At 40.8% G+C, this 12,889-nt stretch overlaps 1 protein-coding gene across 3 annotated transcripts in view; it reads left to right on the forward strand.

Moving 5' to 3' along the window:
- CDYL2 (chromodomain Y like 2) overlaps positions 1-12,889 on the forward strand; it is an 87,776-nt gene that overhangs the window by 55,959 nt on the left and 18,928 nt on the right. For all 3 annotated transcript variants that reach the window (XM_056526140.1, XM_056526141.1, XM_056526142.1), the window contains one exon: positions 1,015-1,232. In XM_056526140.1, coding sequence (XP_056382115.1) covers positions 1,015-1,232 — 218 coding nt within the window. The remainder of the gene's footprint in view (positions 1-1,014; positions 1,233-12,889) is intronic.

Here is a 12,889-nt window from a genome sequence, read left to right on the forward strand (position 1 = left end):
CTCAGAAATCCCTCCTTTCTGCTGATCACTCATCCTGACATCCACAGCTCAGGAAGAGGCATGTACAAGGCAAACACTGAACCTCCCCTCACCATGCATTCACTTCCTCCCTAAGTCTGCTGTGCTGGGTCTCTTCATCCAATCATTGCAGGCTGCTCTGTAACCCCCTACTCTCTGTTTTCATGCTGCAGCCTGATAGGACAGGAGAGAGCAGAGAGGAGTGGCGGTCCTGCCCTCTCTTCCTGGACTTTGTCCATGCTTGTTCTTCAGCTGGGACAAAGAAAATGCTGCAGCCAGACAGAACAATGTTCTGGATGGTATGGGGACCCCTAGTGGTCTTTTTTTATTTATTTATTTATTATTTTTTTTTTAATAAGCCCTGATTTTTATAAAAAGGAGATACTTTTTTATGAAGTATATTAAATGGATTGTTTTGCAAAGATATAAAACATATAAATGTTTTTTTTTTTATCTGACAGTGTTCATTAAAAGGTGTCCCATCTGGGCAAGGTATTCTTTTTCCACAATAGGCCGTGCATGCGCGGCCGTTGCTCCATTCATTCCCTATAGTCTTACGATTATTACTAAGCATTGGGCCATGAGCCTGGGTCTCTCCCTGTTGAAAACCAAGCGAGGATGACTACCTAGTTGACACACTCTCATTAATATATTGGCCACTGAAACTAATGGTGTTGATTGTTAACAAACAGGAACCTGGGGAACTGCTCCACATGGATTATGATGTTACAGGTCTCATTTAGGGTGTATTCACACTTACAGTATCCTGTGCATATTTAATTTGCAGGATTTCAAACTGCAGATTTAATGCTGCAGATTTCAGTGTAAACTAAATGACTGAACACCGCATCATATCCTGTGCATCAAATATAAACAGGATACTGTATATGTGAATAGACCCTTAATCCGCATTTTACATAATTTGTTGTCTTGGCAGGATACATCCTGTGTCTATCGTTCTACTTGTTAGTAAACTATGTTTTTATACATTTAAAGGGGAACCTTTGACAAATGGAGGACTGACCCCACACAGCCCAGTCAAACGGAAACTGGACTTGGAAAAGGACTGCGTGTTTGATAAGAGATTGAGGTACAGTGTCCGTCAGAATGAAAGCAGTTGCCGATTCCGGGACATAGTCGTCAGAAAGGAAGATGGCTTCACTCATATTCTTCTATCCAGTCAGACGTCGGATAACAACTCCTTGACACCTGATGTAAGATGGCTTGGTGTTACTGATAAAGCCCAGGGTTTTTATTTTATATTTTTTGCATCTGGCTTGTGTTACTTTATGTGGGAATAACTTTTTAATGCTTTCACTCATCCTTGTGATTTTTGAGTCATTCTTTTTAAGACACATTGGAGAAGACAAAACTTGGCTTGCATCCCATTTTAATATGTTTTAGATACTTTGGTTGATTACAGGGCAGGACTTATGGGGAAATAGGTGTTGCTTTGACAAAGGGCATGGCTAAGATATGCCAAACATGCACATGTTTTTGGCATAAAACTAATAACTAGTGAATATAGACAAGAGAGTTTAAAACATGCCTCTCATTGTGTTGTCGTATTTTATGAAATCTTATGCAGCACCATTATGCAAAATCATGCAGCAGTTCCCGAAATTAGATAACATTTTTTATTTTGGCACCTAAATTCCTGAAAAGGCGAGAGGTTGTTATCTCCACCATATATAATTATGCAATAGGAACCAAAGCTTCCCGCTCAACTTCCCAGCACCTGTCTCCAGTGCAAGACCCAGTGCCATAGAATCATATTACACTGGATCTTACACTGTAGAGGAGTATTGTGAAGTGGGCATTTAAGCGCCAAATTTAAATAAATAGTATATTACAATAGTAACTTTTCATAATGTAGACAACACAATGGGGGATATTTATCAAAGTTGTCTATGTCCCGCATCAATATAGACTAAGCTACAGAGGGTTAGGCTGGTCTATTGTGTGCTTAATTTATCAAAAGGCGCACGGCTCTTGATAAATTCTGCGCACGGACTTCGGGATCTATGCTTTAGACTGTATCTAAACCTGCTCCAGCATGGTCTGACATTTCGGCATACTTTCAGCCGATGCGACTTGTCGCTTTTGATAAATTTAGCACCAATGCATTTTTCTGTCTAAAATAAACTAGAATGCATAATGTTCTAAAAATCCTCTCAAACAAAAGTCGACAAATTTAGACAGGAAAAACCAGTCTAAATCCTTTGATAAATATCCCCCAATGAGAGGTACACTTACAACACATTTTCAAATAGCCTAAGTCACTGTTATAAATCTGGTTCATTTAAAAACTGGGTAGCTTAACCCTTAAGGATGCAGCAATGTTTTTAATGTTTACATTTTCATTATTTCCTCGAATAGCCATACACTTTCAATTTTCCACCAACAGACCCATATGAGGGCTTGTTTTTTTGTGCCACTAATTGTGCTTTGTAATGACATCACTCATTTATCAAAAAGTTAAAAAAAATATATACACCACGTGATTTCTGGCTTCACAGCCACACCTCCCCTCTCCTCTCTGTGTGAGGATCTTGCCATCTCCTCAGCACATATCAATGCTCTTTTCCTGCTGTAGATCTGATTACTGACTGCTGCCATTCAGAGAATATTATGATTTCTTGCTGGGGGGGAAGGATATTTTGAAAGAAAAGACATGTACAGTGGGGGATATTTATCAAAGCCGTCTATGTCCCGCATCAATATAGACCAAACTACAGAGGGTTAGGCTGGTCTATTGTGCGCCTAATTTATCAAAAGGCACACGGCTCTTGATAAATTGTGCGCACTGACTTTGGGATCTATGCTTTAGACTGTATTTAAACCTGCTGCAGCATCAATATAGACCAAACTACAGAGGGTTAGGCTAGTCTATTGTGTGCTTAATTTATCAAAAGGCGCACGGCTCTTGATAAATTGTGCGCACTGACTTCGGGATCTATGCTTTAGACTGTATTTAAACCTACTGCAGCATGGTCTTACTTTTCAGCGTACTTTCAGCCGATCCGACTTGTCGCTGAAAAGTCGCTTTTGATAAATTCGGCACCAATGCATTTTTCCGTCTAAAATGGACTAGAATGCACTAAAATAGATTAGAATGCATCATGTTCTAAAAATCCGAAATCACCGTACAAGGATCTAAATAGTGTGTCAAATTGAAATAATATAACCGAAAAAACACTAAGACTTTACTTTTAAAAATATAGCTAAAGCGAGATCCAAAAAAATAGGTCCGGAACCATCAATCTGATTAAGAACCTATTTTTTTGGATCCCTTTTTAGCTATATATATATTAAAAGTTAAGTCTTAGTGTTTTTTTGGTGATATTATGTTCTAAAAATCCTCTAAAGCAAAAGTCGCACATATTTAGACTGCAACTTTCTGTGTAACAAATTTAGACAGGAAAAACCAGTCTAAATCCTTTGATAAATATCCCCCAGTGTCTTTACAAAAGCATGCACACAGATAGCAAAAGCAATTGGCTGGCAGCCATTACACAGAGCTGTACTGACTGCTGGGAGTTGTAGTCTGGGCTGCAAGCAAGAAAAAAAAAATATTCAGGAGACAACAAGGCCACAGGAGCTTGCAAAATCACATTGATAACTATAGGGGACACAGAACAGGTATTGTGGTGGCTTTGGGGCATTTTTATTTTTCTTCCCCAGAGCACGCCTTTAACATAATGTATATATCATATGTGCGGTAGGAAAAATAAATACCAAACAGCTGCCTGTTTAAGTATGAGTAAGAATCCATGGCTTTCGTTCAATAAAGAAAAATGTAATCTCTCCAGTTTACTATAATAGTTTTTTTTTTATACACAATCTTAAAGGATTTAACACCACAAAATACCAACCGGCCACTCCAAATATGTCCCCTACTTATAACATGCATAATGCTGGGTCTGGTTATGGACATTTAGTCAAATACATTCTCAACAACTTGTATATGATACCTCCTTATACACAAAAAAAACAAGTTGCACTATATCCCATAAAAATATTATTTATTGAATTACCACATTAAAAACATTTTACATTCTCCATATATTAGGAGATGATGAACAGGTACCTCAGACATATGTCAGTGTGTTGACACATCAATCATAAAAAGTATTTAGTTAACATGGGGATTCATATATAACAACCAATACCAGTCATCCATTCAAAGTGGATATAGTATCTATAACTCCCTATCAGAGTACTCCAAAAAGGAGCTAACTACATCCAAACAATGTGAAATAGTAACCAAGGATTATCACTCAGCCATGTTGGATATCTGGCCACACACCGAACCCCGAGCGCGCTTTCGCTCCTTCCTCAGGGGGCAATTCCCCCTTCCAGGAATTTAAGTTTTTTTTTTTTTTTTTTTTTTTTTTTTTTGCTCTTGTTTTTTTTCCCTCCTCACCTTCTAAAAATCATAACTCTTTCAGTTTTCCACCACCAATTTTACTTTGTAATGAAATCAATAATTTCACCACAAAATTTATGGCGAAACCCAAAAAAACTGCATTTTGTAACTTTTGGGGGCTTCTTCTTCTATGCAGTGCACTTTACGGTAAAAATGACACCTTTTCTTTATTCTATTCTTCATATGCTTACAGCAATACCCAAATTATATAGGTTTTAGTTTGTTTTACTTCTTTAAAAAAATATATATATATATATAACTTTTTGTATGAAAATTAGCATGTTTATAATGGTCCTTTTCTGACCCCTATAACTTTTTTATTTTTCCATATACAGGGATGTGTGAGGGCTTATTTTTTGCGCCGTTATCTTTAGTTTATATCTGTACCATTTTTGTATTGATGGGACTTTTTATCGCTTTTTATACTTTTTCTTTAGGGTATGCAACTCTGGACTTTGGAATTTTTTTAAGTATACACTATTTTCCGTGGGGTTGAATTAATTTTATAGTTTGGACATTTATGCACACGGCGATACTACATATGTTTATTTTTATTTACATATTTGCTTTTTTTAAATGGGAAAAGGAGGGTGATTTAAACTTTTATTAGAGAAGACATTTTTTAACCCCTTAAGGACCAGAGTTTTTTTGTTTCTTTTTTGTTTTTGCACTTTCGTATTTTCCACCTCACCTTCTCAAAATCAGAATGCTTTCAATTTTGCTTGGGCTTGTTTTTTGCGCTGCCAATTGTACTTAGTAATGACCTCAATCATTTCACCCCAAAATTTATGGCAAAACCAGAAAAAAATTGTGGGGCAAAATTGGAAAAAAAAAACACGGTTTTGTAACTTTTGGGGGTTTACAATTCTACGCAGTGCACTTTTCAGTAAAAATTACACCATATATTTATTCTGTAGATCCATACGGTTACAATGATACCCAATTTATAAATTTTTAATAGTATGTTTAACCCCTTAAGGACATGCGTCCATAAATGTACGGCGCTGCTAAGAAGTACTTAGCGCACAGCACCGTACATTTATGGTGTAGCTTTCCTGGATCACCGCGTCTCCGGACACTGATCGGAACAGGATGACTGCTGATATCTATCAGCAGCCATCCCGGCATATCGCCCAGGGGGGACCTGAGACCCACCCCACCCCCATCCATGTCGGCGATCGCTGCAAATTGTGCGTCAATTCAGACCTGCTATTCTGGGTCATTCGGGTCTCTGGTGACCCGGAAAAAAAGGGTGAATGAGAGACAGCCCCATTCACCCATAGCCAGAAGGAGTGAGGTGGCACGGGTGCCGCCTCACAATCACGTGACTGATCGGTCGGAACGGCCGACCAATCACTGACCTGCTGGGCGATGATCGGGACGAAGATCGGAGCGGAGATCGGCGCTGGTGGGGGTCTCCTACCTTGCCCTGGTCCGGCGGGGGTCTCCTCAGGATCTGTAGCGGTGACGGGAGCAGCAGGATCGGTCCCTGCGGCAGGATATAGCGGTGGCAGGATACAGCAGGAGGTGAGTCCTGTTCACCTCCTACTGTTGCTTAGCAACAACTCGCAGCATTTTTCTATGAAAAGTGTGCATTCACTGTTGCATAACTACAACTCCCAGCATGCACAGACTACCAAAGGGCATGCTGGGAGTTGTAGCAGTGTGCCTCCAGCTGTTGCAAAACTACAACTCCCAGTATGCACAGACTACCAAAGGGCATGCTGGGAGTTGTAGCAGTGTGCCTCCAGCTGTTGCAAAACTACAACTCTCAGCATGACCTTCGACTGTCAATGCATGCTGATTGTTGAGTTTTGCAACAGCTGGAGACACACTGGTTGTGAAACAGAGTTTGTTACCTAACTCAGTGTTTCGCAACCAATGTGCCTCCAGCTGTTGCATAACTACAACTCCCAGCATGTATGGTCTGTCAGTGCATGCTAGGAGTTAGGTCCCCCCCCCATGTGAATGTATAGAGTACATTCACACGGGTGGGTTTACAGCGAGTTCTGCTGCAAGTTTGAGATGCGGCAAATTTTCCGCCGCAGCTCAAACTCACTGTAAACCCAACTGTGTGAATGTATCCTAAAAACACTACACTACACCTAAACAAAATAAAAAGCAAAATACTACATATACACATACCCCTACACAGTCCCTCCCCCCCCCCCCCAGATAAAAAAAAAAAAAAAAACATCTTGCACGGTTTCCAAAACAGAGCCTCCAGCTGTTGAAAAACAACTCCCAGTATTGCCGGACAGACACTGACTGTCCAGGCATGCTGGGAGTTTTGCAACAGCTGGAGACACCCTGTTTGGGAAACACTGCCGTGGGGTATTTTTGTGGCGGAGTCAAATCCCCAATTTAGGCCTCAAATGCGCATGGCTCTCTCTCACTTCGGAGCCCTATCGTATTTCAAGGAAACAGTTTAGGGCCACATATGGGGTATCTCCGTACAGAAATTGTGTTACAAATTTTGGGGGGCATTTTTTCCTTTTACCCCTTATGAAAAGGTAAAGTTGGGGTCTACACAAGCATGTTAGTGTAAAAAAAATTCATTTTTACACTAATATGCTGGTGTTGCCCCATACTTTTAATTTTCACAAGCGGTAAAAGGGAAAAAAAAAGACCCCCAGAATTTTAACGCACTTTCTCCTGAATACGGAAATACCCCATATGTGGGCGCACAACATGGCTCAGGAGTGAGAGTGCACTATGTACATTTGAGGTCTAAATTGGTGATTTGCCCAGGGGTGGCTGATTTTACAGTGCTTCTGACATAAACGCAAAACAATAAATACCCAGATGTGACCACATTTTGGAAACTACTCCCCTCACGGAATGTAACAAGGGGTATAGTGAGCCTTAACAACCCACAGCTGTTTGACAAATTTTTGTTAACGTTGAATGTGAAAATGAAGAAAAAAAATGTTTTTCACTAAAATGCTGGAGTTACCCTACATTTTTCATTTTCACAAGGGAGAATAGGAAAAAAAAAGCCCCCCAAAATGTGTAGCCCCATTTCTTCTGAGTAAGAACATACCCCATATGTGGATGTAAAGTGCTCTGCGGGCGAACTACAATGCTCCGAAGAGAAGGAGCGCCATTGGGATTTTGGAGAGAGAATGTGTCCGAAATTTAAGGCTATGTGTGTTTACAAAGTCCCAATAGTGCCAGAACATGTGACCCCCCCCCCCCCCATTTTGGAAACTACACCCCTCATGTAATGTAATGAGGGGTACAGTGAGCATTTACACCCCACAGGTGTCTGACAGATTTTTGGAAAAGTGGTCCGGGGAACAGTGGTCATTTGCACAGCCCACTGTTCCAAAGATCTGTCAAACGCCAGTGGGGTGTAAATGTTCACTGCACCCCTTATTAAATTTTGTGAGGGGTGCAGTTTTCAAAATGGGGTCACATGTGGGGGTTGTCCACTGTTCTGGCGCCACGGGGGGGTTTGTAAACGCACAAGGTCCCAGACTTCTATTCCAACCAAATTCTCTCACCAAACTCCCAATGTCGCTCCTTCTCTTCTGAGCATTGTAGTTTGCCCGCAGAGCACTTTACATCCACATATATGGGTATTTCCATATTCAGAAGAAATGGGGTTACACATTTTGGGAGGCTTTTTCTCCAATTAACACTTGTGAAAATGAAAAATTTGGGGGAACATCAGCATTTTAGTGGAAAAAATAAAATTTTTAATATTCCTGTCCAACTTTAGCAGAAATTTGTTCCTTGAGGGATGTAGTTTCCAAAATAGTATGCCATGTGTTTTTTTTCACTGTTTTGGCACCATAGGAGCTTCCTAAATGCGACATGCCCCCCAAAAACCATTTCAGCAAAATTTGCTTTCCAAAAGCCAAATGTGACTTCTTCTCTTCTGAGCATTGTAGTGCACCAGCAGTGCACTTGACGTCCACACATGGAGTATTTCCATACTCAGAAGAGATGGGGTTACAAATTTTGGGTGGCATTTTTTTCCTATAACCCCTTGCAAAATTGTAAAATTTGGGGGAAAAACAGCATTTTAGTTGAAGAAAAAAAAATTATTTATACATCCGACTTTAACGAAAAGTAGTCAGACACCTGTGGGCTGTTAAGGCTCACTGAACCCCTTGTTACTTTCCTTGAGGGGTATAGTTTCCAAAATAGTATGCCATGTTTTTTTTTTTTTGCTGTTCTGGCACCATAGGGGCTTCCTAAATGTGACATGCCCCCCAAAAAAATCATTTCAGAAAAACTCACTCTCCAAAATCCCATTGTCGCTCCTTCCCTTCTGAGCCTTGTAGTTCACCCACAGAGCACTTGACTTCCACCTATGAGGTATTTCCTTACTCGAGAGAAATTGGGTTACAAATTTTGGGGGGCTTTTTCTCCTTTTAACCCTTGTAAAATTTCAAAAACTGGGTCTACAAGAACATGAGTGTAAATGAAGATGAAGATTTTGAATTTTCTCCTTCATTTTGCTGCTATTCCTATGAAACACCTAAAGGGTTAACACACTTTCTGAATGTCATTTTGAATACTTTGGGGGGTGCTGTTTTTATAATGGGGTCATTTATGGGGTATTTCTAATATCAAGACCCCTCAAATCCACTTCAAAACTGAACTGGTCCCTGAAAAATTCAGATTTTGAAAATTTTGTGAAAAATTGAAAATTGCTGCTGAACTTTGAAGCCCTCTGATGTCTTCCAAAAGTAAAAACATGTCAACTTTATGATGCAAATAGAAAGTAGAAATATTGTATTTGTGAATCTTAGGGATTTTGAAATTTAGGGATTTTTCACCAAGAAAGGATGCAAGTAACGACAAAAATTTTCCACTGTTAAAGTAGAATATGTCACAAAAAACAATCTCGGAATCAAATTTTTTTTAGCCCCCATAGGGGATTATTACATGCAATCTTTTGATTGCATACACTGAACAATGCTATGACATAGAATAGCATTGATCAGTGTTATCTGCGCTCGATTGCTCAAGCTTGGATCTCTGGCTTGGAGTAATCAAACGCTTATCAGACAATGGGAAGGTAGGTAGGTACCGCTGTCCTCTCAGCTGTTGGAATGCAGCAATTTCACTGTGGCAGTCCCGAACAGCTCCGCTGAGCTAAGCGACAGTATTTTCTCCCAGTTTAGATGCCGCAATCAACTTTGATCGCGGCATCTAAAAGTTTAATACTGGACATCGGCCTGATCAGCGATGTCCGGTATTAGTCGCGGGTCCTGGCTGCTGATAGCAACCGGGACCCCGCAGTAACTAACGACTTGTTCAAAAACACACTGAACTAGCAGATTTTGGATGCTTTTTTAAAATGTAAAATAAATGTGCAAAATTATTTTTAGTGGCAGTTGCCTGCAGGTGTTAAAACAAACACAGAGGTACCAAAAGAAACAGTGGCTCTTTCCAAGCAGTCCATACATATATATACTTTTTGGAAGTAGCAACAGTGAGTCACACTTTTGCACATTGGCCCAGATTTATCAGTCTGTTGGAGACTTAATCTGGAGTGGTTTGCCCATAACAACCAATCACAGCTCCACTCTTCTATTCTACTGAGCTCTGGTAAGTGAAAGCTGGGCTGTGATTGTTTGCTACAGGCAAACCAATTACTTTTTGTTGTTTTCTAACTCTCTGGAATTTAAGCTTACACATGTTGTACAAGTAGTGGAAAGTGGCCGGTGAACAATTTCCTCATGCAACAATCAGCTTTTGGAGCCAATGTAATTTTCAGTTCAGGCATTGGCAGCCGATTGCAGACACATGTGTGCTGAGGCTTTTTGAAGAGGCAACAAGATTTGTTAGCAAGGACACCACCGAAATAATTGAGATTGGGCCTTAAATGATCTTACTTCTGGAGTAAATGTTCAGAGGCTTCCCAGCCATGATTCACCAAGGAATGGCGGTAATCTAATATCTGGCTCACTGCACTATGGATGGAGAGGAGGTGTCTGTGCTCATCCCAAACCACTGTCCCTGCCTCCTTGGATGATCTGCCCTTAACAGTGGCCCCCAAATGGGCGACTGTCACCACACTCGCTTAGTGCACAGGGAAGTCAGACTGGCCAGATCAGCAACACACAGGCAAGAAAGTAGCCAAATCAGCATAAAAAGGATAAAGCAAGGACAAGCCATAGAGTCAAAACATAGAGGGGACCGCAGTACAGTATATAGTGCAGACCAAATGGGCAGAGTAGTACAAAATCAGCTGGCAAGGGAATATACAAAATTGAAGAAAAGTTTTGGTCAAGTAAGGTCACACTATGACACTGCTGGTGGCATCTGGCAGTGATCAAAAGCTGTACTGGACCCAGGATGGGTAGATTTCTTACAGCAAGAGGATGAGAAAGTAAGAGCTGATGAGGATTTGGTGATGGACTGACTGACTGCTAATTATATGTAAGAGGATAATAATGCAGGACATAATTCTAGATTATTTGATACCTCTTCATAGAAGTCTCCTGGTTAAATAACATACTGGCAAATTCCAGATCATGCTTTCAACAACCAAAGCGTACCAAACATGAATATGACATATCCATAATTCAAGATAGTATGAAATTCTGTGATTTCCTAAAAAACAGTGTTTGAGACAAGAGCAGCAGCCGAGTTCCCTGATCATAAATACTTTTTATAGAAAAGATGGATTATTATAGGATCATTCAGACTGTGGGCAAGTCTGACATAAGGTACATTCACTACTCAATAGCATGTTTTTTGTGAACTGGAAAGTATACGAAGGTGACAGTTGTTCTTTTCTGTGTCTGCTGTCTCCAGCATAATGTTATCTCCTTGTATAAGGCTATGTTTACACAATGTAATGTCCGCACAGAGAATAGGCATGTTTACAGCCCAGGGTGCCGTGACTACTTCAGCAGCCGCATGCCCAACTGACTGCTCAAAGGGGTACTCCACTGGAAAACATTTTCTCTTAACTCAATTGGTGCCAGAAACTTAAACAGATTTGTAAATTATTTCTACTAAAAAATCTTTATCCTTCCAGTACTTATCAGCTGCTGTATACTACAGAGGAAGTTCGTTTCTTTTTGAATTTCCTTTCTGTCTGACCACAAGTGCTCTCTGCTGACACCTCTGTCCATGACAGGAACTGTCCAGGGCAAGAGAGGTTTGCTATGGGGATTTGCTCCTACTCTGGACAGTTCCTAAAATGGACAGAGGTGTCAGCAGAGAGCACAGAAAGGTAATTCAAAAAGAAACAAACTTCCTCTGTAGTATACAGCAGCTGATAAGTACTGGAAGGATTAAGATTTTTAAATAGAAGTAATTTACAAATCTGTGTAACTTTCTGGCACCAGTTAATATAAAAGAAAATGTTTTCCAGCGGAGTACCCCTTTAAGCCTCATTTACATACTGCGTGGGACATTTGATAAAAATAGTTTTTTTCCACATTTATAGATGTACTAGCAGGCATCCAGGGAGGGTAGGACCAGGCCCGTCGCTCCAGGACAGGCAAACCAAGCAATTGCTTGGGGCCCTGAGCTAGCTGGGGGCCCCGAGCAGAGCCAGTGCTTGCCCGTCCTGTAGCGACAGGGAAATTCCCCCCATCACCAGGGCCGGATTAACAATCGTGCTCTTGGAGCTTGTGCTTCGGGCCCCAGGCAACCAGTCAAACAAGAGGGCCCCCAAATGTCTGACATTTTTTTAAAATAAACTCATTGGCAGCTTTGGAATTCTTCTCACCTCACCACAATCATGCTCCCCCCCCCCCCCCCCCCCTGCACTTGGTATCTTCCCTCAGCCCCGGACTCTTCTCTCAGCCTTCAGCCGTCTGAGCAGGAGAAGGGGGGAGGAGGGAGGGGAGCAGAGCTGTGAGGAAAGGAGAGCACCGCAGAGGTTGTACAACATGGGGCCTGACTAAAGTAGGTGTCCCTGCATGTATTTATATTTGTATAAGCATGTGTGTGTGGATATATATATATATATATATGTGTGTATGTGTGTACATATGTGTATGTCTGTACTGTGCCTGTGTGTGTGTTCCTACTGTGGATGACTATATGTATAGTGCATGTGTGTATCTATATCAGTGTTTCCTAACCAGGATGCCTCTAGTTGTTGCAAAATTACAACTCCCAGCATGCCCGGACAGCCAAAGGCTGTCTGGGCATGCTGGGAGTTGTAGTTTTGCAACCTCTGTAGGCATCCTGGTTGGGAAACACTGATCTATTCTATCTGTGTGTGTATGAAGCATGCATGTACAGTATATAATGTGTACAGTATGTGTGGATGTATGAAGCATGCATGTGCAGTATGTAATGTGTAAAGTGTGTGTATGAAGCATGCATGTACAGTATGTAATGTGTACAGTATGTGTGTGTATGAAGCATGTACAGTATGTAATGTGTACAGTGTATTGTGTCTGTATGAAGCATGCATGTACAGTATGTAATGTGTACAGTGTGTATGTATGAAGCATGCAT

This window comes from Hyla sarda, chromosome 6 (genome assembly GCF_029499605.1).
Source record: "Hyla sarda isolate aHylSar1 chromosome 6, aHylSar1.hap1, whole genome shotgun sequence".
NCBI classification, from domain to species: Eukaryota; Metazoa; Chordata; class Amphibia; order Anura; family Hylidae; genus Hyla; species Hyla sarda.